The sequence below is a fragment of the Xyrauchen texanus genome, chromosome 2 (genome assembly GCF_025860055.1).
Source record: "Xyrauchen texanus isolate HMW12.3.18 chromosome 2, RBS_HiC_50CHRs, whole genome shotgun sequence".
Lineage (NCBI taxonomy): Eukaryota > Metazoa > Chordata > Actinopteri > Cypriniformes > Catostomidae > Xyrauchen > Xyrauchen texanus.
In genome coordinates this window covers 10,278,830-10,304,815 of record NC_068277.1, presented here as the reverse complement: position 1 = coordinate 10,304,815, position 25,986 = coordinate 10,278,830, and the positions used below count along the sequence as shown (strand labels likewise).

At 38.6% G+C, this 25,986-nt stretch overlaps 1 protein-coding gene across 3 annotated transcripts in view; it reads right to left on the bottom strand.

Annotated features, from left to right (window-relative positions):
* Positions 1–25,986, bottom strand: part of LOC127660117 (myotubularin-related protein 13-like) — a 179,503-nt gene that overhangs the window by 59,804 nt on the left and 93,713 nt on the right. For all 3 annotated transcript variants that reach the window (XM_052150205.1, XM_052150222.1, XM_052150213.1), the window contains exons 16-17: positions 25,364–25,513; positions 4,767–4,835 (exon numbers count right to left, since the gene is read on the bottom strand). In XM_052150205.1, the coding sequence (XP_052006165.1) occupies positions 4,767–4,835; positions 25,364–25,513 (219 nt within the window). The remainder of the gene's footprint in view (positions 1–4,766; positions 4,836–25,363; positions 25,514–25,986) is intronic.

The window sequence follows — 25,986 nt, the reverse complement described above, 5'->3', positions numbered from 1 at the left end:
GTGCTAGAGAAGACTGAATTTATTTTTTCTGTTATTTCATCAAGTTCTTCTAGGCTTTGGGGCTTACAGTGTGTATGAGATAGATCTGGAAGATTATTAGTGAAGCTATATTTAGTGGTTGAATGAATAGTTCTACCTGAATGATAGCATGGTGTAGATTGAGGATTAGCTGATCACAGCATATAAGAGACAAGGTAATGATCTGAGATGCCATCTCTATGCAGTAGAATTTCAACTCCATATGACAGAATTAAATCTAGCATATGATTATGGCAATGAGTTGGTCCTGTCACATTCTCTCTGACTCCAGGAGAGTTGAGAATATCGATAAATGCTAATCATAATGTGTCATTTTCATTTTCTATGTGAATGTTGAAGTTCCCAACAATTAAAGATCTATTTACAGTAACTACAAGATCAGATAAAAAATTAGCAAATTCACCAAGGAAATCAGAATAAGGCCCAGGTGATCTATATACTGTAGCAAGGGCAACAGATGATGGAGCTTTTTTATTTAAACCTGATTGCGTCACATTAAACATTATTAGTTCAAAAGACTTAAACATATATACTGTCCTCTGAGTAACACTCGACCCTTCAGACAATGCTCGTGTTTCTAACAATAACCTGGGGAAGCGGATTCATTTAAACTAATATATTCATCAGGTTTAAGCCAGGTTTCAGTCAAACAGAGCACATCCAAACTATGATCTGTAATTATTTCATTTACAATTAGTGCTTTCATAGAAAGAGATCTAATGTTTAGTAGCCCTACCTTCATATGATGTTTATCTTAAATATTTTATTTTGTTCAAGTTTGACCTTAATCAAATTGTTTCTAAATGTTTTAGTGAGAGTTTTGTGTTTGGTAGTTCAGGGAACAGACACAGTCTCTATGTGATATCTAGGTGATACAGTCTCTATGTGTTGTAGTTTATGTGACCTGTGTAATGTCTCAAGGGATCTAGCAGATGTTCGGATTAACCAGTTTGTCTGCTTCCTGACCTGGGCCCCAATTAGTCAAATACTATCATTATTAAGACTATGAGCCACATTAATAGAGAGGAGAGCGTCACCTTCCCTGGAAGGATGGTGTCCGTCTCAATTTAGCAGGCCAGGTCTACCCCAAAAACTCTTCCAATTGTCTATAAATCCTATGCTATTCTCCAGACACCACTCAGACATTGACATTAATCTACTTGCCATTCAGTGACATTAATCTACTATAAACCTCATCACCATGATGGGCAGGGAGGGGGCCAAAGCATATTACAGGGTCTGACATCGTTTTTGCAAGTTCACACACCTATTTAACATTATCTCTCGTGAACTCCGACTGGTGAAGCCGGACATCATTAGTGCTGACTTGAATAACAATTTTAGAAAATCTACATTTAGCATTAGACAGCACCTGTAAATTTGATCTGATGTCAGATGCTCTGGCACATGAAATGGATTTAACAATAGTGGCTGGAGTCCCTATTTCCACATTCCTTACAACAGAATCACCAGTTATTAGGGCTCTTTCAACATGATTCTCAGTGGGTGCATCACTGTTTGGGGAGAATCGATTGGAAACACTAACAGGAACGGGAGAGTGGTGTCGCTTTGCTGAGCGAGTATGCCGAGATGTCACCCAAACGCCCTGCTGAGGGGGATTTACAGACGGAACCAAAGTGCCTGTGTTGCTCGGCTTCTCTTTGTCATTGACCTCAACTAACATTCGGATGCGTGTCTCTAACTCATTAACCTTCTCCGTCAGCCTGACAAATTCCTTACATTTATCACATGTGAATCCCTCACTGCTGCTAGAAGAAGCTATTGTAAACATGTGACATGCAATGCAGGAAGAAATAACATGAGCAGATGCCATGACTTACCACAATTGATTGTTGTTGTTGGTTGTTCCTGAGCGGTGAGGGTTTGAGATTGATGTGAATCCCTCACGCAGTTGTTTGTAGTTAAGGTTGATCTTGATAAGCGGTGCTTTGAGATTGATGCAATAATCCGTGAAACACAGAGGAGAAAAATGGGTGCGCGCTGTAAAATGCGTGCAGTTTAATCACGATAAAAAATAGAAAGTGGATGCATGCGGAAAATCGGCTGTACACACTCAACGACCCACCCAGGCTAGCAGGCAACAAACACACGTGCAGCGTGCCGTTAGGGACAGGATGTCCAGTGACTCTCCTTAACATGACACCTGAAATCATGAGGTGTATTAAGGAGAGGTGCGCTTTTACTAACTTACCATTTTTGACTGGTGGAGGATAAAATGTGCAAAAAACCAACAACAATTAGATTGAAGAACGCACCCAAGCCATATCTAAGGACCAGAATATCATAAGACTTGGAGGTGAGCTCTTTTGACTGGGCAACTAGCAACTGACAGAGTGTTCACGTCATGTCGAAATTACAATAACTATGTAAAATGTAAAATCTGACTGTTCTGACTTGACAATTGCGACTTCACATAAAAAGAACCAAAAATGGCAGTTACCTCAACAGTTAAAAGGTAGTTCACTTATACTTCTGCTTGATATAACGCTTTCTTATCCACTGTTATACAAAAAGGAAATGGGGTAAAAGGAAGTTCAAAACAGCTGAGCAAATGTATAGTGTTTGTGAAAATTCAGACACCTGCCACACTGCAGTGGGAGGCGTTTAGAGGTACATTAAAATATGAGCTAACATGCTACACATGGCCATAATGTGTGCCGATTACACTCTGTTATTGCAATTTATTATAACACTGATCCGACTGCAAAGATGGGTTTATATTAGAGTGTAAATGGGCAAAATACAGACAAAAGAATGATCATAAGAGAGGCATATCTTATTATGGGCAGATGTGTGAATGGCTTTTGCAGCAGGAAGCACATGAGTGAAGCAGCATATAAAACAAAAAAGTGAGTGGGCACTTAAGAATATTTGAGTAGATTTGATTCCTTTTGGAGACTAATTAAACAAACAAAACAAAAACAAAAAAAAATCACTTGACATTGTCTTGGAAAATGTCTCTACGTGAACAGTCATACAGTCATACAGATGTACTCTAGGTCAATTTGCACCATATCGCTAATAACTCTGTGTTCTCATGTTGATTGAGCTTGGCTGATTGAACAACACAAAGAGAATTAGCTGTTGCCTCAAGGTAGATGGAGCTCTAGGTCACACCTACCGATGATGTGGACCAATAGCAGAAGGTCTTTAGCAGCCGATAAGACGTTTTGCTAAAAGTCCGTCCAGGCGAGCTGTTACAAACCACCTAAATTAATGCAAAAACACTTTTTTTTGGCCAGATTTTGTTCTAAATGAGGTCACAACCGTTCATTCTTCAATTTCATATGTAGTATATTGGGGCCTTTACCATGAGTGCTTTCTTTGTTCTTTAAAAATTTGCAAGAACATGCATATATGAATTAATGTAGTGATCAAATATTTGTCTTTAATCCACAACAAAGCCACACATAGATCTGTTTTGGAGTGATTAGTGTTGCCAAAGAAAATAATAAATTCTGAGGTCTGAGGATGCAACAATTCGAGTAGAATCTCAGAGCTCTCATCTCGTAATAACAGTAATTCTGACATGATGTGAATGCACTATAATAATAATAGCAACTACATAGCAATGCCTTGGCAATCACCCACAAAGCATCGTGCCGGCAATGTTTGCACAAGTAAACACCAATGCAAAAAAAAAAACATAAAACTCGTAGACCGTTGTTTCAGAGGGACACTAATCCCAAAGGAATTTAAACCCATTCCTGGATGGGACAAGCAATCTTATCTCAACGCATTTGGGTTATTTTGACCATATAAACGAGTCCAAATGCAGTGATAAAGTTAGGGATTTAACACTGGGTTTGAGCAAGTACTGTTGTCACGGCAAATGGAGATGAGAATCATCAACATGATTTCTAATGATAACGTGAAGTCCCCTGTGCACATAGTGATTCTCTGTAGATAAACAGCACAGCAGCAAGAGCACACACAATTAAAAAAGCAACTGAGTAAGTTGTGTCTATCCCTATGACAACAAAAATCTGGGTATGTGTTGAAAGCCACATTCCCTTCAACACTATGTTTTTTTTTTGCCTAAAAAAATAAATAAGAGAGAGAGAGAGAGAGAGAGAGAGAGAGAGAGAGGGGAAAAGGCCAATTCCTACCCCCTTTTCCATATGGCCAAAGTTAAATTGAACTAGGCTAGAGAAATTGTTACACCTATCTGCTGTTGCATTCCACAATGGGCACATCAAATGATCCTAATATAATGTAGAGTGGATAATATAGCCTCAGCCTTAAACAAATGGATCGGATTGAGACAGGTGTAAATAGAAATCTCCTTTCAGCATAAATGAACACTGGAGCCACTGTCATTTAGCCGTGACCAGTAGCAGGAAACTAGAGATGCCAGTTCGCCTGCAGTCAGCCTGGCTTTCAAGACCCCATGAAATCAAAATTACAGTTTTGCAGCTTTTATAGTCCAATTGTCTTTGAGGTCATCTATATGCTAGTGTACTTCTAGAAGTTTTCAAAATTCACTTTTAGCAGAGATAAGCATTTAAAATGTACAGTCTTTCTTTTCTGATAAAACAGACCAAAAACAAAAGAGTGAAGACTTGTGTTGCACTACACTACTTTTTGTTACAATCAATTACTCCCTAGAATGATAATGAAACTTCTTGTTTCAATAGAAAATACATCACCACATGACATAAAAATGTGCTTGTTGAGATTTCATGGGGTGTTTTACTCTTACTTACCCTGTAAAAGACTGTCGTCAAGGGCAGTAATGCTGCTGCCACAGTGTATTCCTCTGAGCTGGAGCAGTCCTGCGAGAAAACAGAGACAGGGAGATGATACATGATATCACTGAAGTATACAAATTAGAGCTGGTGATGAAAAGAGCTTTGGCCAATTGTGCACAATGACATCACTTGCCATTTTTATACGTTATATAACAGTTGATACCAAGCTCTGACAATGTCATAATGTTGGTACACAGCATGTCTATCCATCATATATTTCCAATCGAATATGGGCTATCACTTTTACCATAACATATTGATAATTAACACATCTTTAAGGTAAACATAATTATGCCTCCATCTACATCGGTTTTTGATAACATCCTGGCAAGAGCATTCAGCATTAAACCAACTGTAATTCTTCATGCATATGCTTCCAATATGTTATATAACTGTGACACAGTTGTCAAACTCTTCCAATTTTCAAGTAATTTCATATTTTGCATTCAAAAGCTACATGATTGTTAAAATGTTAAAATGGACAAAACTATAAAATCATAGCTGCATAAAAAAAAAAAAATAAAAAATCGACTGATTTGGAAACTTGTTCTTGGAAATTGACAAATCCAGATGACTATGACTTTAATAAAAGAATAGAATAGCTATTGGTTTTATAGCGCAAAAATTTACAAAAATACTTGTTGTATATGATGTGGTACTCAGTTATACTAAATCAGTGGAATGGAGTAAGAGGTTTAGAAAACAAAAAATCCATTATGAAAGGTTCATTTACAGATACACGTCAACAACACGTTCAACTACAATAACGCCTTTAAAAATGGTCAGAAAGCTAGGGGTAACAATCGATAATCAACTCAGTTTCACAGACCACATCTCAAAGACAGCACTATAATGTAGATTTACACTCTACAATATCAGGAAGATAAAACCCTTCCTCTCTGAACATGCCAAACAACGTCTTGTTCAGTCATTTGTCATAACTAGACTGGACTACTGTAATGCTCTCATTACAGGCCTTCTTGCATGCACAATTAGACCCCTGCAAATGATCCAGAATGCAGCAGCACAACTGGTCTTTAATGAACCAAAGAGAGCACATATTACACCACTCCCTGAATCTCTTCACTGGCTGCTGGTGCACATATCAAATTCAAGGCTCTGATGCTGGCATCCAGAACAGTCACTGGGTCTGCTCCAGCATACCTAATATCATTTCTGCAGAACTGCGTTACCACCAGAAGCCTGCAGTCGGCTAATGAGCGGCGATAATATTTATCGGCCAATTATTGACCAAATTAATACCATCGACATCTAATGTATTAATATCTGTAATAAGCATGAAAATGCAGATATAAAAAATCTATGGTTTATTTAGAATTAATTAGTAACTCACTTTGTAAAAACTCTGTGAATGCACAATCCAGAAATAATAACAGAAACACTATGTAGAAGGGTTGGCACACCTAACATTTTTCACATTTAATTCTGTCTTGTTCTCACATTAATGTGGAAACAATGCCATAAATGGACGTAACAATTGTGAAAGCAGCACTTGCTTATATAGGCTACATGATGAGGAAAACCATCCAAAATGCTTTGAAACCAGCAGACTTTGATTTCTGAGATATCGGTATGATTTTCTTTAATTCTGCATGATTTATTTATTTATTGGTTTATTTGTATAGGGACAGTACAAAAACACGATATCAGCACAAAAACTAAAAAGATGCATTGTAGATTATAGCATATGCTAATTTGCATTTCAGGTCCATAGACAGGCTTTTTTCATTAAAAACTACATAAATCAAGGGATATAAACTAATCCTATAAAAAAGGTTGCTCCCAACACTGGTAACATATAGCACAAAAGATTAGACCAAAAATGTATTGAGAATTAAAAATGAGTCCGGCTCTGGTTTCTTTTAAACCAGCGCTTAACCAATTTTATGAACGATTTATCATTTATTTTATTGTATGGTTATTTCAGATGGTAACATGTACGTCTAATATATTTGAAACAATGCAAGTTAATCTTTACCTTTTTTGAAAGTTGCTTTATGTGTCTATCAAATGTGAGTTGTGAATCTAAAATAATACCTAAAAACTTGAACTCTTTTACTTCTTCTATTTCTTTATTTTGTATCTTCATTTTCAATGTTCCTTTTTGTTTTCTATTAGAGAAACACATTGTAACAGTTAAAGGATGGGCAAGGAGGCGGCAGGAACCAGCTGAACAGTAAAGAAAAGATTTAATGTAAAACTCAACTTAAAACAACATAAAACATCAGACAAACAGACACATATGCGACGTGGCCACGTGCGTCTCTCTCTCTCTCACCGGCATTTCCGGCTGCCCCTTGTCTCGCTCTCCAGCTGATTCATCCCCAGCCATGTTCTTCGTCGCACTCCTTCCCCACCCGATTCAGGCTGGGGCACCACCGGTCTGACTGACTAAAATCTGCTCCCAAAACATGCCCCTGTTGCCATGCCCCCTTGTTTTCCAAAAAATTGTAATTAGCAAAAAACAAGCAAAAAAAAAAAAAAACTAAAAGAAAACTGCTGCGGGTGGAGGAAATGATTACTCTCTAAGTGATTTATTAATTGTTCTGCCACTACCTTCTCTAAGACCGTAGACATGACAGGTAAAACCAAAACTGGTCAATAATTTGAGACCAAACTCGATTCACCAGATTTAAAAATAATAGTAATAATATCTTTTCTTTCCAAATTTCTGGGAATTTGCTTTCCCTAATTGACATGTTTATTAAGTGAGATAATGGAGTTGTCAATAAGGAGCTATATTTCTAAATAAAATTACTATCCAATTTCTTTAATTATATATCTTTAGCTGTAGAATTAGATTGTTTATTTATAATTTCCCTTGTTTTCCTTTTTGTCAGTTTACTATTAAGTAAATTATTAAACTTTTTCAATAAAATGTAACTGTCATAGTTCTTGCTCGTTGTTAACAAATACTAATGATGACAATAATAATACTAATAATAAATATATATACATTTTTAAACATACAACAGTAATATATTTAAGTCATGCACCTTTTAAACCCCCACGCTTTTAAATTTTGACATTCCATCCAAACTCTCCAGGACGTCCTGTATGTGTCTGTTTGTAGGTTAGTTCACAGTAGTTTAATTCGCTTCTAATTCAAATTCTGGTCAAATGCACCTCCGGTTCTAAATGCATATTATAAGTGTACCGAACTATTGAGCACCTACATCTGAGATGTTGTTCGTGGAGTAGCGCTCAAATATTGCGCACTGCTGTGAAGGCATAAAATAGCCGCAAGTGTGTGTAGGTAGATCAGCACCATTCACTGACGCGCTGGCGCTGTGCGTGCATTTGATATACACTCACCTAAAGGATTATTAGGAACACCTGTTCAATTTCTCATTAATGCAATTATCTAATCAACCAATCACATGGCAGTTGCTTCAATGCATTTAGGGGTGTGGTCCTGGTCAAGACAATCTCCTGAACTCCAAACTGAATGTCAGAATGGGAAAGAAAGGTGATTTAAGCAATTTTGAGCGTGGAATGGTTGTTGGTGCCAGACGGGCCGGTCTGAGTATTTCACAATCTGCTCAGTTACTGGTATTTTGACACACAACCATTTCTAGGGTTTAAAAAGAATGGTGTGAAAAGGGAAAAACATCCAGTATGTGGCAGTCCTGTGGGCGAAAATGCCTTGTTGATGCTAGAGGTCAGAGGAGAATGGGCTGACTGATTCAAGCTGATAGAAGAGCAACTTTGCCTGAAATAACCACTCGTTACAACCGAGGTATGCAGCAAAGCATTTGTGAAGCCACAACACGCACAACCTTGAGGCGGATGGGCTACAACAGCAGAAGACCCCACCGGGTACCACTCATCTCCACTACAAATAGGAAAAAGAGGCTACAATTTGCAAGAGCTCACCAAAATTGGACAGTTGAAGACTGGAAAAATGTTGCCTGGTCTGATGAGTCTCGATTTCTGTTGAGACATTCAGATGGTAGAGTCAGAATTTGGCATAAACAGAATGAGAACATGGATCCATCATGCCTTGTTACCACTGTGCAGGCTGGTGGTGGTGGTGTAATGGTGTGGGGGATGTTTTCTTGGCACACTTTAGGCCCCTTAGTGCCAATTGGGCATCGTTTAAATGCCACGGCCTACCTGAGCATTGTTTCTGACCATGTCCATCCCTTTATGGCCACCATGTACCCATCCTCTGATGGCTACTTCCAGCAGGATAATGCACCATGTCACAAAGCTCGAATCATTTCAAATTGGTTTCTTGAACATGACAATGAGTTCACTGTACTAAAATGGCCCCCATAGTCACCAGATCTCAACCCAATAGAGCATCTTTGGGATGTGGTGGAACGGGAGCTTCGTGCCCTGGATGTGCATCCCACAAATCTCCATCAACTGCAAGATGCTATCCTATCAATATGGGCCAACATTTCTAAAGAATGCTTTCAGCACCTTGTTGAATCAATGCCACATAGAATTAAGGCAGTTCTGAAGGCGAAAGGGGGTCAAACACTATTAGTATGGTGTTCCTAATAATCCTTTAGGTGAGTGTATTTACTTTTCACAGAGCTATCGAACGTCTTCAAGTGGCTGATCACTTCACTTCTGGTGAGGGGTCCTTAATGTAAAAACTAGGGCAAACTAGTGAATTGCAATGTCTTATGCTTTTTTAACACTTCTATCAGATTCAGTGAAATTTATGCTTGTATTTTGTGCTGTTACGCTTGTTTAAATTCTCCAAGAAACTCGTCAAACACACACGCCGATCACTTGATGATTATCCAATCAAAATGACAAAAATACGTATTACTGTGAGGATAAAATGTTATTAAAATCAGATGTGTTTCTGATTTGTTTATACGTTTCTCTTGACTGCATGAAGATATTTTTCTCAAATCTCTCACTACTGTTAAATATACAACTTAGCTGGCTAAAGCATAAATGTGACTGGATATAAACTAATGCAAATAGATGGGAATACATTTTATTTAAACATTTGGGTAGGACTTGCATGTTTTTTGTCATGTGGTTCTAACCACTTGAGGTTAGCTTTAATGTTAGCGTCCTCTCAGCCTGGTCTGCAAGCACACTGCTGTTCTTTACTAATGCAGCATCTATTCAAGAAATGAAATACTTTATAATGATATGACAACATGTTCTGTATACATACCTTTTAGTTGTTGGTGTTTTAAATCTGTGTTGTTCAGCTCCATTTAGTGTTCCTCTACATTCAACGTGAAGAACGTGTCAAAACAACCAACATCAGGCATCAGTGATAGTTTTTATTTTGCCTCTAGAGGCCGCTCTCATACTGTATTATGACAGCGCACCCTTTCCAGCCGCTCCAGCACCGAACACAACGGGACACAGTGGGGGAAAATTATCGCTGTGGATTTTTACAGATAACCGATAGTTTCCGAAATCACTATTGGTGCCGATTAATGGGCAAAACTGATATATCGGTCGACCTCTAGTGGAGGCTTCATGCAATTCTCCGCGGTAGTGCGCTCAACCAGCCACGTGATAAGATGTGCAGATTGACGTCTCAGACGTGGAGGCAATTGAGATTCGTCCTCCTCCCGAATTGAGGCAAGTCACTACGCCACCACGAGGACTTAGAGCGCACTGGGAACTGGGCAATCCAAATTGGGGAGAGAAAAAAAAAAAGATTATAGATTTCACTGTTTAGCCATGTTAATGTGATTGATTACTACACCTTAAAAAAAGCTATGTTTTAAATAGCAAAAACAGAAGTGCAAAATTTTTTAGAAGTAAAAAATAACTTTCTTTTTTTTCATATCAACCAACATGTTTTCATATTTTGGCATCTTAATCTTTTGTATCTTGTATGTATATTTCACTGTAGCTTTCTTTAAAATTGTGGCCTGTCATGTGTTCAAAAGATCAGATGTTTATTGGAAATTAGGAATTATTAGAACAATATGGTATATTGTTTTGTTAATATTGGTATCGTCCATAAAGTCACATCAGTGCCTCCCAACGCAAAAGAGCCCACCCCTTTATATTAAGTCTTTATAATATTCTGGTCCCTAGATATGGCTCGGTTCCCTCCATCAATGCAAGTCTATGATGTTTTTTTGCCTATTTTTTTTGTCTGCCAGGCAGAATTGTTTTGAAAAGTAACAGCACCACAAACAAGTACCACTAATAAACAGGTCTTCTGCCAAGTAATACAGTTCATTAGCCTAAATGCAGTTAACATTGTAGATATGTAGTCTTGCGCATTACTATAGAACTCAATTGATGTGGAGGCAGAGGGGATCTATTATTACCAATTATACAATTTTACAACAACTTCGGTATGTCTTGTCTACTCGTTGTTTTCGAGCAAGAACTATCATTTTTTTCAACTACACTATTTGGACAAAAGTTTATGGTTACCCCCTTCTGATTAACAAGTTTGGATGTTTCAGTCATTTTTGTGAGGACACACGGTATCTAAATGTAATATCCCATACAGGTACTTGCAAGAATACGGTGTGTTCTCAACCAGGACTGCATTCAAAAACATAAAACATAAACCATGCACCATCTCTGTTCTTTATCCTGGCATGAACATCTGAATGTTAGGAGAGCGGCAAATTCAAAACATCAGTTCCTACACAAACCTTGAATGCCTGACCCCCCATAGATGGTATTTCTCTCTTAGTTCTTTACATTTTCCCTGGCGGCTGTGGTTGAACATTCTAGTCTGGAATGGAACCAACTGCCAGGGGGAGGTGAAACATTCTTTCATTTGAAGATTCTGTAGATGATTCTGTAAATCACTGGAAATGAAATAGGAGCTAAGTCTGTGATCATTTACAATCAAATGATACCAAGGGAATAGTTTCAGGGGAGACATTACTCTGCTCTGACATTTGATAGGATGATGTTTGTTGATGCCTGTTGATGTTAACCTAATTACAGTGCTTAAAAGGCAATACTATTTATATCCCTAAAAAATTATATTGTAATTTTTTTCTCCACAATATTATACCTCAAACTTCTTAATGAACAGACACCATTCAAGCTTTTTTTTTTGTAGATTATTTCGGTTTTACACGTGATATAATGTCTATTTTCGAGATTTAACATTAAAGTGTGAAAATATTCCTTTAATTTACATGGACAGAATGGTTGCCCTTCAAAATCTAATTAACAATAATTACATCATTGCAATTTGCATTCAGAATTTCAATCATTAGATATAGCTGCAAGCATCAATTATGGGACCAAGCACCAACATGGCAACCAATGCAGAACACGGCAGAACAAACTAACACCAACTTGAATCTTGTCTCAGGGCATGATCGAACTGGGAACCTTCAGTTTGACATTTCATGGCTCTAACCACTGGTCCGCTCAGCTGCTGGGCTAACAGCCACCAAAAGGAACATACTATGCTAAGAATTTTTTTTTTACATCCAAACACAAGTCATCGTTATCAACTTTGTATTCATGTAACTTTTCAACAGAGATCAAATTCAGAATTTTATTGGAAAATTGGAAAACCCAGCAGCCATTCAATAAGCACAATACAAATATCACCAGAACTACAGAACTTTTTATAGAATGACTTACAATGAGGTGGATATTCGAACCCATGATGCTTGAAACAAAAAAAAACAGTTCTTTAACACACTGATCTACTCAGTTGACATGCCCACCAAGTGGTAAAGAGACTTCCTGAGGTTAAAGTCAGCACACATGTGAAGGTTATCTTTTGAAATATAGGTGGCGCTGTTTCCAATCTTCTTTGCTATCCTCAGGACATGATGTTGATGATGAAGATTTATCACTTATTTATAAAACTCAATATGGTAAAGAGACAATAGGGATGAAATGGGGGAAATTGGTATCGTTGAAATCCTCATTATTAGGACATATGTTTAAAAAGTTACAAAGACCCCAAATTTGGTATGGGTGCTATTCATGACCACCTCTATCAGTGTGCCAAATTTCATAATTTTCCTATGTACGGTTCTATGGGCTGCCATAGCCTACCATTGGGAGGAAGAATAATAATTAATAATATTAATGGATACAAGAGGCTACAGCACCTTCTGTGCTTGACCCCTAATTATCCATCTAGCCACCTTTTTCTAATCCCCTTTTATCCCAACTTGGAATGCCCAATTCCCACTACTTAGTAGGTCCTCGTGGTGGCAAGGTTACTCACCTCAATCCGGGTGGTGGAGGACAAGTCTCAGTTGCCCCTGCTTCTGAGACCATAAATCTGCACATCTTATCACGTGGCTCGTCGTGCATGACACTGTGAAGACACCGCATGTGGAGGATCGTGCTTCTTTCCGCGATCCACGCACAACTTACCACGTTCCCCATTGAGAGCGAGAGCCACTAATCGCAATCACAAGGATGTTACCCCATGCGATTCTACCCTCACTAGCAACAGGGCCACTTTGGTTGCTTAGGAGACCTGGCCAGAGTCTCTCTGCACACCCTGGATTCGAACTCGCGACTATAGGGCTGGTAGTCCGCATCGATACACGTTGAGCTACCCAGGTCCCTACCCATATAGCCACCTTTAAACTCCAAAGACAGTGACACATTGTGATTTTCATGCACAGCGGACAGTAAACAAGATGCATGCTCAGAGTTATGACACCAGAAACGACGACACTGATGTAGCATTTCATTTAGACAGAACTAAAGCCTAAAACACAATTATTTTGCTGCTTTTAAAGCACTGATACATGTATGTCTTTCAAAAAATGCATGACTAGTTCGGCATAGAATTGCCAAGAGACAGTCTACAATTTGATTTAAACTGAAAATATACACTATAAGCTGTCAAAATAGAGCAGATCTTCTGGTTACATCACATTCAACCACAGGCCATTATGTTCAAGTCAAGTGTTTAATACTGACATAAGCATACAGATACAGTTTGTACTCTCCCTAGTGATCTGACTTGTATTCCCACTAATGTGTCATCAAAAAGTCAATACTTCCGGTCAAATCTGCTTTATAGTGTCAATTATCTAATGCTGATGCACAGCACATACGTAACTTTACTCAGTCAAAGAGGAATGAGAGAGGATGTTGAGCGCATGTGACACACCACAAACTAAAGTGTGGCAGTTTGAATGCTTTCTATGAAAGTGAACATGAACTGAGACACGTTGTTCCCTACAGCTCGCTCTGCTATGTGCTCTGTAGTCATATAATATGACTAATTTGCATCCTGTCTGACACATCTCTGCACTCACACATAATATAATAATAATATGGTAATGGTAATATATCAACTTCCTGTAAAACAAAAGCTATATTTTGAGTACTTTCTAGGAATGGCTTTAACACAGATTGTTTTGGAAGACAAGATTTAGATTGTGTGCACAATCTGAAGTTGCTTTTTTGAAGAACAGTAGTGGTCGACAATATTGGGTAACAGCAAGCATCACTTTTACTATATTGCTGATACTTAGGGTTAGGGATTTTAACAAATGCCTTAAAAGTATTCAATTTTGGCATGTATCATTCACTGCACATTTGCAATACAGACATGAAGGATAAATAGAATGGTGTCTATTAAACCCTCAGTGAACAAGCCAAAGACCATTACATTTATTCCACAAGTCTGTGCATTGTGCACGATAATAATAAGTTTCATACGGATACGATTTATGTTTCATTTCTTACAGTATGTTGATTCAGATGCTCCAATTCACAATAAGGACATAAAAAAGAAATCTAGTTACTTTATTTACTGTAAATGTATGAACCTGTATGATCTTGTGATGCCTAGTGTTCTGGAGAAAATACAGAACCCAGTTGCCTCCCGTCTTAATAGTATGTTCATCCAAATAGCTCGAGCCAAACTGAAATACTTTTGCCTCTTCTGTTTACTTGGCCTCATAGGAAGGCATCCTGGGGAAGCTGCACTTGTTCAACATGGGAAAGATGCTTTAGATAAACTCCCAGCTCATTTATTTCTGCGGCTTACACTAAGCATTACGTAAGTTCATCTAACCAGAGGCCACAAAGTCAGGTATCACCCACTGAATGCTCTTTCTTTAGAGTAAAAGAATTTAGCACAGTGGGACACCTGTTCTAGTGTTCACAATCAGTGGTGGCAAAACAACTGTAGACAAATGAGGAAATGAAATGAAATCAGCAGGCGTTCCCATCACACACTCCTGTGTTCTAATTCCACAAAAGATAGTCTCGGAGGAACCTAGTGTGCCATGCAAAGCATTATCTGTCAATCACAGAACTCATTTTGAATGTGAGTGTAACAAGATGACCTTAAAGCCAACATAAAACATTCAAGTATTTGTGAAAAGTAAGCGGTCCATTCCAAAATGGAGCTAGACCTGAATGCAAGTTGTGGGGGACTACTCTTCTCCTGAAACAAAACAAGAAGGTTTCAAAGTTGCTTTTTGATTGGGACGTGGAGGTTAAAGGTCAAGTTTACCCTTGAGAGCCTCCTGATATATCCCAATCGTAATGTTTAATCTTCAAATCTGTCATTACTTGATAGCTTTGCTGCAACCTTTATTCAGGGTTTCCATGCATTAAGACATTTTTCAGATCCGAGCATAACTAGAAAAATTTACGATCGCCAAGAAATGTCCATTCCTTTTTAGGATATTATTAATTTCAATGGCTTTTCAAACTCTGAAAAAATTCCCTGTTGTTTCCAGTTTTTCCATGATTCCATTATTACATTAAAGTTAACCAGCATTAAACTGCACTAGACTCCACCATAGGTCAAGTCCTCTTTATTTGTTTAGCGCTTTTCAAAACACATTGTTTCAAAGCAGCTTTACAGAAAATCATGCTTTAATTATATTACAGCTTCATTTTCTATTAATATCAGATTTCATCATTATGCAAATGATTGACATTAACTACTTGCTTAAAGATTTTAGAAAGTCTGCATTACCTACAACTGTAGCCTAAAACCATAATTAAATAGCTATTTGGTTATTGGATAACATTAACTAATAAACTGCATGGCTTAAGGCCAAAGCATACTTCGGTTTTCCGCATGTCTGTATGTACATTTCATCATCAGCAGTCTGCAGCCTAATTTTTCTAGACACACGCACAGTTTGCATCTTTGAGCATCATCGTAAGTGTACCCTAGCACAGGGGTTTCAAACTTTATGCAATGGACCCCTTAAAAATGATGATTCCCTTGTGAGGGATCCACATCCTAAAATATAATGGCAGCCCTGTATTTTCCTATATAATGATACATTTACACTATGTGGAAAAATAGTAAGAGTGTCACTATAAAAACAACATATTGTTTGCCAAATTAAATAATTGCCATTTACATTGCCATTGCAATAAAGACAAAATAAAAAAATAAAAAATCATATCTTGAAAATATTTACTTTGTATTACGTTGACAGCGTATCTTTTTTCTACAAACTATAAAGCTAATATCTTTTTTTTACTCTTACTTTTTCCAAAGTTTTCTGCAGACTCCCTAGCACCCCTTTACGCCCCCCTGGACCCCGGTCCCCAGTTTGAAAACCCCTGTTCTAGCCTTTAGGTAATGTTAGCCAAAAGGACAGTTGTTTCAGAGGCAGAGGCAAGTTATTACAATTTGAGGAAAGATTATTCCTCAAAATAATGTGCAATTGATGAACTGTGCTCAATAAGACTGGGAACTAGGGTTGCCAACCGTCCCATATAAAATGGAATTGTCCCGTATTCGAGGGAACAAAATTACATTTCATATGAAATACATACGTATTTTAGCATCTTACATTTAAACAGCTGAGAATATTTCCCAAATCGAGAGAAGTGCACATAAGACACACCTTTTGCAAGAGTTCACTCATCACACTGACGAACACTTTTCTGTTAGAAGACAGACAATTTTGTCAAACATTTAGCATAAGTGCATGATTTAGTTTCTCACCATTGTGATTCCAAAAACATCAGTAATTCATAACATGACATTACCTTACATTGCATTTGTCAGTGCTCTTTCCGGAAGAGAGCTTAATAAATCAGCAGCATAAACAAAACTTCAGTACAGTACAAGTTAAAACGCTTTTATTTCTTACATTTGCCTTTTGATAAACACTATTTAATCAAAAGAAATACACTATTTCATGTTATGCATTTTCTCTGCCATAAAAGTTATAATTATAACTATAATCCACGGTTGCTTAAAACAGTCCTAAGGCTTTTACTGAGACAGTGGCCCTGGAAGGCCAAATTATATTTTTAGTGATACGTACTATTTTAACACATTATTCATATACTGTCTACAAACTTTTGGCCCAATTTTAAATGGAAAGCTGGTTGGTTGAGCTTTAAATTATGGGGAAGAAAACGCTTGATGGAAAAATATTGTCTTTCTTTATTGGTTGCAGCTTTATTCATTTGGCAAATAAATAAGTTTATTAAAAGTGAAGATTGAAAGAAATGTTGTTCTTCCTTGACGTTGTATTAAAGCAGTTTTCATTTTATGCATGCTAGGGGCTGTTCACACCGAATGCATTTTTGGGTCCGTCCATGCTGTTTTTCATTAGTTTTCCTCTAAAAACAAGCTCTAGGTGGACCTCTTTAACAGTTGCGCAGTGCCTCATGTTGGAGCCCTGCTAAAAAAGAAATCCTGTATTTAGAGCTAGAATGTCCCTTATCTGGCTCGTACAATGTTGGCAACCCTATTGATAACATCAATTAAGAACAGGGTCAATCTTGATTTCATGTTGTCTATAAATTATTACATAACATCTCAAAGTACCTCACTTCAGTGAAACACTAGTGCACACTTTTCTCCCGCCAGCTGATATAATGTGTATGTAGAGCTCTGATGCACTTCCCTGCACCCCTAGCAATGCAAAAAACAAATGTCTGACTGACAGGCAGGGTGAGTATTTGCAAGGGCCCCTCTGCAGATAAAGCAGCCTGGAGCTGGCCCATAACCCTGCTGCACAGGAAATGACTGGGATGCCATAGTGCATCTCTACTTCATAGCATGCCAGACCTCTGCTGGGCTTGCACAACATTAAGCTCCAGAATTGGCCACAGCTGGACGGAGCACAGACCAGAGCAAAACAAGACTCTGTAAATACGCCTATTAAGCTCATTAATGACCTTGTTACGAGTTTGTTTTAACAATGATAAGGTCCTTCTTTTATTGCCAGGGGAGATAACTACAGTTCAAGAGCATTAATTCTGGCAAAATTCTTGGGCCAAAATCAATCAAGGAGGTGTCCTTTTTGTTAACAGCCATTTTTCAACAGCGAACACCCAAAGAATGCACAACAAATATGTTTGTTAACAGCTCACTGATATTCCCAGAAATTGTGTAAAATTGGGATAGCTCCACTGGGATTGCGAGCTTTGCGAAGGTGGGGGTTGGTGCCACGGACCTCTCTTCAACTTCTTCGCGTGAAGTGGGCGAATGAACACATCTGTCGCATGCTACGCAAACCTGCCAACCTCAAACAGATGGAGCAGGAGTCCAGATGCCTGAGGTCATGTTCATGTTTGGACTGCAATTAAAATTGTGTACATATTATACCAAACACTTGGGCAAAAAAAAAAAAAATGCAGTTTACATTTAAACAAAAGCGACGTGATGATTCCGGGAAGTGAATGGATGTCATAAGCATGGGCTAGCATCGGTGTGCATGGTGTAAGGCAGAAATGTTACAATTCCAAAGTCACACTAGGCTTTGAGCATGCAAAACTATTTCAGACACAACAAGGGACAGGATATGATGTCACACTTAAAGGGTTCCTGCATGATCAGTACTTAATAACACCCCCAGGCAAGTATCCCAGCTAATAAAAGCTTTTTGTTGCCAGCTAAATGTCTTTCAATTCTTGTTTAGGGGATTTTCACCCATTCTTCCTTGCAAAAGGTTTCTAGTTCTGTGAGATGCTTGGGCCGTCTTGCATGCACTGGTCTTTTAATAATAATAATAATTCCTTACATTTATATAGTGCTTTTCTAGGCACTCAAAGCACTTGACATTGTATAGGGGGAATCACCTCAACAACCACCAGTGTGCACCATCCACCTGGATGATGTAACGGCAGCCATAGTGCCCCAGAACGCCCACCACACACCAGCTATTGGTGGAGAGGAGAGAGTAGAGTGATATAGCCAATTAAGGGATGGAGATTATTAGGAGGCCATGATAGATAGGGGCCAATGGGGGAATTTGGCCAGGTTACACCCCTACTCTTTACAAGAAGTGTCCAGGGATTTTTAATGACCACAGTGAGTAGACCTCGGTTTAACGTCTCATCCGAAAGACTGTGCTTTTTTTACAGTATAGTGTCCCCGTCACTATACTGGGGCATTACGACCCACACAGACCTTAGGGTGAGCACCCCCTGCTGGCCTCCCTAATACCACTTCCAGCAGCAACCTTGGTAATCCCAGGAGGTCTTCCATCCAGGTACTGGCCAACCCTGCTTAGCTTTAATGGGCAACCAGGCAAGAGCTGCAGGGTTATATGGCTGCATTTCCGGTCTATCCACAGATTTTCAATGATGTTTAGGTCAGGGGACTGTGAGGGCCATGGCAAAACCTTCAGCTTGAGCCTCTTGAGGTAGTCCATTGTGGATTTTGAGGTGTGTTTAGGAGGCGGCCTCTTTAGGGGCAGCTGCGGCTCAGGTGGTAGTGCGGCCACTAATAGTAGGGTTGGCAGTTCGATTCCCGGTCCACATGACTCCACATGCTGAAGTGTCCTTGGGCAAGACACTGAACCCCAAGTTGCTCCCAATGGCAGGCTAGTGCCTTGCATGGCTGCTCTGCCGCCATTGGTGTATGAGTGTGAGCGTGAATGTATGTGTGAATGGGACACAGCATAAAGCGCTTTGGTAACCTCTAAGGTAAAAAAATGCTCTAAATAAGTGGACCATATAAGCGTAAGAGGTCAGTGTGTGATCAGTCACACATATTCACATCATATAGTCTCACTGAGCACTTTAGTAGGAACACTTATTCGTGCAATTATCTAATCAGCAAATCCTGTGGCAGCAGTGCAATGCATAAAATAATGCAGATATGGGTCAGGAGCTTCAGTTCATGTTCACATCAACCATCAGAATGGGGAAAATGGACTTCAACAGCAGAAGATTGCATAGGGCACTTTTTTAGGACCATAGTGTTCCTAATAAGTTCTCAGTGAGCGTAGATTTAAAGGTCAAACTTACCCAAACTAGAACATTGGTACACAGCGGAGTATTGAATATCTTCGCATGAGCTTACGTTTCCAGTCTTCCGCCTTCAAATGCGTTTAAATGGTAGTGAATGGAGTGTGAAGAGTAGTGTGACTATGGCTTTACTTGGGCAATGAGCATTTAATGCACACTACCATCACAAATACTTGCAGCAACATTAAATTGCTTCAGTTTTGAGTTAAAATGTGCCACAAACGACCTGTTACAGCATCATTAGTGATGATAGGATTTACATATCATGATGTGTTCCTTTTTTATTTTATAAATGAATACAATAAACAACTCAATAGAAACATAGACAAATAGATACAAAGATATAAACAAAGACATCAAATACATAGACAACTGAAAGGACACTACATATGATTTCAGTGCCTTGTGATATGTATCACATATTGCATATTTTAAATACATAGTAGTGTAAAGGCAATTAGTCCTTTTTCCCCTTCTTTTTTCCTCTTTCCTACTTTCCAACTTTGTGCCCCCATTGTTCATAATTGGAGTGTTCTAGCTTGAAAGCAACAACTGAAAAATAAGAAATAAAAAGTCCAGATTGTGGTATTCCAAGTCTTTGGACAGACCAAGAGACAGCACTCTTTCGATAGTTCCAACTAAATTATAAAGCGTGAAATGCGAAGAGTGCTATGAATCAATTTTGGAGACAGCAGAACAGATTAACGCTAGTTCAAAGTACAAGACCATCAGCTACTGTATCTACTGCCTCCCATTCACTTTATATTTTGGGCTTTGAACTAAAGGTAGAGCCTTTTAGCAATTTAGTAATCACTTAAGACACAATAAATTACCTCTTGACCTTACCTTGAGGTTATGTAGAAGAATTAATATCAAAATGTATTTTTCAGGCATTATGAAGCATTAGAACATGAGTGTGACACAATTTCGCAGTTTAGGCCAAAGACAAAGAAAAGATCTATGTCAGAAATATCCAGCCAAACTGGAAAACTTTCTGGCGTCTTTGCCAACTTTCATATCTCACTGCATTTTTAAGCTCTTACCTGAAATCGTTGAGAGCAATGACCATGTAGCATGAAAGCAATTAGTGTGGCCGAGCCATTTGCTATTTTCATTTGTCATACAGCTCATCTGAAACTAATCCATTGAACTTGGTGCCATACAAGCGCCCAAGTCATGACCAGTAATGAGTAAATGAGTAAAATAGAGCAGAGCAAAAACAAGTGCTATATTACCAAGAAACGCAATGGAAAATGTTTTTAAAAATTCTTGGGATGTTTTCTGTGATTTTGTCAGCCAGGTTATCATTACCTGAGCAGTTATTTAAGCTATAAACTCACAATGTTAGTTCTGTAATACGAGTTCTGTTCCCCAAAAACAATGCATACTTGTCAGGAACATCAAAATTTATGCAGCTCCACAAACAATCCACTAATACCAAGCGCTCCAGGTAGACTTCATCTTTCCACTGGCAATACCAAACCGTCAGTGAAACATAAGGAAAAGTTCTGCAGATCTTACAGAACATCTGAAATGGTACCCCAGCAGATCTTTCAAGCACATCTGTTGTGGAAGAGAAAAATAGAATTCTATGTTTTTGACAGGTATGTTAGCAACCATGTCAGTCTGACACCGTGAGTTTCACAACATCCATCTAAGAAAACATTCCTGGAATAAAAAGTCCAACTGTACTGAATGCTGTCTAAGTGGCGTAACACACATTGTGAGGATCAAGGTCAGCGATGTGATTTAGATCAAAATTCTGTTGTTCTACTCACATACCTTTCCATTAAATTCAACACAAATTTGTATCAAGTGACAGATTATTTACTTTAGCCATTGCTAGAAGATACATTGTGTACATGTATCGTTCAAATAACCTACACAACGTATCTTCAGTAACAAGTATTAAAATATTGTAGTTTGCTTTTTTGTAGTTTGAAGTAGCTTGACTAAAACCTACTCAAGGCAACATATAGAGATACATGTTATAGCTATTTCTAATCTTTCAGTTTGACAAGTTGCACCATTTTCATACACCAACCTGCAAACTCATCGAAGCCACTTTATTAATTCTCGCAGAAGTACAAATACATTCTTAGCTTTTGTCCGTACGTTGATACGATAATCAGCTTTGGACTGCCAACTGCACTACACTGCACTGACGCATCATATGTGCGAAACCTATGTCTTGTCCTACCCGCGATGTACTATGGTTCTTCTCGTCCAGTATGCAACTGTTGGGTTTCGGGGCAGTTTTTCCATGTAGGACTTCATTTACATTTATGCATTTGGCAGACGCTTTTATCCAAAGCGACACAGAGTTCCCTTATTACAGGGACAATCCCCCCGGAGCAACCTGGAGTTAAGTGCCTTGCTCAAGGACACAATGGTGGTGGCTGTGGGGATCAAACCAGCAACCTTATGATTACTCGATTGCCAGTTATGTGCTTTAGACCACTACACCACCACCACTCACCGACAAGTAGTCTGACTTCGGGTTTGTAATTACTGAAAAAATAAGCAGGCCTACCAAACTTGTTACGCACACGCCTGTTCTGTTTTCCAATTGTTTTCCTATATATGCACATACTGGATGAATGTCTTTGTCTGTCTTTAGGGGCCGTTCACATCGAACATGTTTTTGCACACGTCTGTTCTGTTTTCCAATTGTTTTCCTATATATACACATACTGGACGAATGTCTTTGTCTGTCTTTAGGGACCGTTCACATCGAACATGTTTTTGCACACGTCTGTTCTGATTTCCAATTGTTTTCCTATATATGCACATACTGGACGAATGTCTTTGTCTGTCTTTAGGGGCCGTTCACATCGAACATGTTTTTGCACACGTCTGTTCTGTTTTCCAATTGTTTTCCTATATATACACATACTGGATGAATGTCTTTGTCTGTCTTTAGGGGCCATTCACATCGAACATGTTTTTGCACACGTCTGTTCTGTTTTCCAATTGTTTTCCTATATATACATATACTGGACGAATGTCTCTGTCTGTCTTTAGGGGGCGTCCACATTGAACATGTTTTTACACACGTCTGTTCTGTTTTCCAATTGTTTTCATATGTAAACACACGCTGGTCAAATGTCTTTAACTGTTTGCGTCTCGTTCATGACCAGCTAATTTTTAGACACCGTGTCAAGTTAGAAAGAACTTAAAAATATGCATGTCGAGACACCTGCACTCTGTTTCGATAATATTACGAGTGTTGGCTGAGATACTAACATAAAATACAGCCTATTGCCACAGTACTTGCTAGGAGCAGAAATTCTAAAGACTAAAGATTCTTAAAGACTGAGCGATTTTGGGTTCGGGTTGAGTTCAGCCTAAAATCTGATGGTATTGTTTGGGCCAGGTAGGTTGGGCCGCAAAGTTCCGGGCACGGCCAGGTTTCATTTTAAGGCCCGTATAGACCTCTAGTCCATGGGCGTGTCATCTGTGGCTGATACAACAGGCATAATCTTGAAGTTTTTCCTTTTGTGCTGCTATCAAGACTATATTGCTATTGACAACAGACTACATTCTCTCAACTCCAGATGATGTCCTGGGGAAGCAGGGAGCTTCTGCCCACTTATAGCTTGTCATCTTCATCCCTGTTCCATGTCATGTTGTTGCCTACACTTTGATGCAAAACAACCTTTGTCCTTGAGCAGTCTCTCTGTAAGTCTGCATGAAATCATTCATACTTTGGCCTGGCATGCCTTACTGATTCTGCGTCTCGTCTTGATTAACAGACTCTGACGGCTGATAGTACATGCATTTCATCTTTTGATGTCCATTTCTTGTAAATCTAAAGCACACATGGATCTCTTGTCTCAATGAAAAACAAAAAAAATTACAGAAATACTTACAGCTCCGGTTTTAGATGATGCAATTCTACAAATCATTTCATCGGCATGCATTTTCCATTGCTCCATTTTATTGATGCATTTCTTGACATTATGTTTTCAAAACATTTAGCTATTTTATTCTATCCCACTGACCCACCTCTGCTCAAATGCAGATGTTGAGACTCCTGGCCCTAGCCGGTATGTATTATTTTGACGAAAGCATGTTAGGAATGCCCAATGACTCCATAAAACTAGCTAACTGTTTAAACTGCACAGCATCATTAAAATCCCCCTAACCATACAGACACAATGTAATAAAACAAGAGGAATTACCAGTGGGAACCTGCTTTACTGTGTGATTATGGCAATGTGACATTTCATAAAGGAATGTGATGGACCAACAGAAAATAAGTCATGGGATGCTATGACACAAAAAAGTTAAGCAAAGTCCAAACAACTTCAAATGCTACTTTTACATAAGATTGGAGAGACTGAAAGGTCAATAAGCTCTTCTAATTATGAAAATAAATCAGAATTTCTGATTTTATTTGTTTTATTGCCTTTAGTATAATAAAACAAACAGACAAAAATCAGGATCAACAAGTCTATCTGGCTGTGTGCAAATTGGATCTTATTTGTTACATTGACTCTACATGGTCAATTTGTCAGTCATGTTTTGTCAGTCATGTTTGTTTAGAAGTGGATGATGAGTACCCATCTGCTCTGTTCCCTTTCAAGAAAACTACAGGCTGTGTTTTAAATTAATAACCTTCTTTACGTCATGGTTCTTATCAGGAGGTCCAGTCGGCAATATTTTAAAGGAAGAACAAAGAGCTGCTGGTTCTCCCTAAATGGTCATTTAGGACACAATTTAGGACACATCTGCATAACATGCATAACTAACATTCTTATTTCCCAATAACCAGCTCTAAAACTCACTCTATTCTGTGCTTGAGACGCTTAATTTAACTTTTCGTATTGTTTCATGTTACACTGAAATATTTCTAACAGGATTGGATCCTAACTACATTCAAAACAAAACAATACAATTTTGTGTAACACATTCTAAAGGATTTAAAAATGTAAATACCATGTGACCACAAAACCTTTTGTGGATAAATATCTTTAACTACACGTCACTCTGATGGATTCAGCAAGATTGTTCATTTAAACCATTACCTTGTGAGTCTTTTTGATCGATTTATTAAATGATACAACTCTTCGCTGGATGCAGCCAGCGAAGATAACGCAATAATCATTTTTTATTATTTTATTATACCCATCACATTCAATTCAGAGTGCAAACTCACAACCTGGGTGTAATCCAATTTATTTGAAGTAGCACTGTAGATACAGCAGCGGCATACGGCTGCCGTTAAGTCCCGGTAAGTAAAAGCCAATGTTTGCTAGCGTTGTGAACTGGACCTCCTCATGGCACCATCCAACCATACTACTCAAAAACTGCTCTGGTATTTACCACATACATAACGCATTTTCGCTAGCCACTAAAGTGATAATTTTGGTAATATCAATGCCCACCTGAAGAGCACAGTTCATCATGCGAACGATGTGATCAAACTGATGGTGGTCCAGAATGGCGCGGTTCTGTTGCACGTGGAGGCTGAGTTCTTCGGTCAGGCACTGGCGTGCTGCTTTGCCTTTTAGGGCCCGAAGAGCTGCAGGGAGTGTCTGTAGAAACCAACAATTTACCACTGTTAATGCATTACTAAATCATATGTTTTTAAGTGCTTAACATTCACTGAGCTGCCTTCATCTGGATGCATAAGTGCTTGGCTTGAATACATGCATGCAAAGGGCACCATCTTTGCAGCCAAATCCAACCAGCTGACCTTTGACCCATAGTTAAACTTCCAGAATGGTTGCTATTGCTGAGATTTAACATCTAGATGGAGGCAGTGCCCACCGCTCAGGTTTACTCAAGCTGATGGTGTAGAGGTTGTGTGGAGGTGATGTCTTTACTGGCATTCAGAAGCTGTTACATCACAACATTTCTACAACCATAAAGGGATGCTAGTGTGCATTGTATAACCAAAACATTAAGGTCAATGTGTGCAGGTAGCCGACTACCATTCCAATGCAAACACACAAGGGAGGGATAAAAAATGACAGCATACTCCAAAAAGTTTACAAGCATTCCCTCT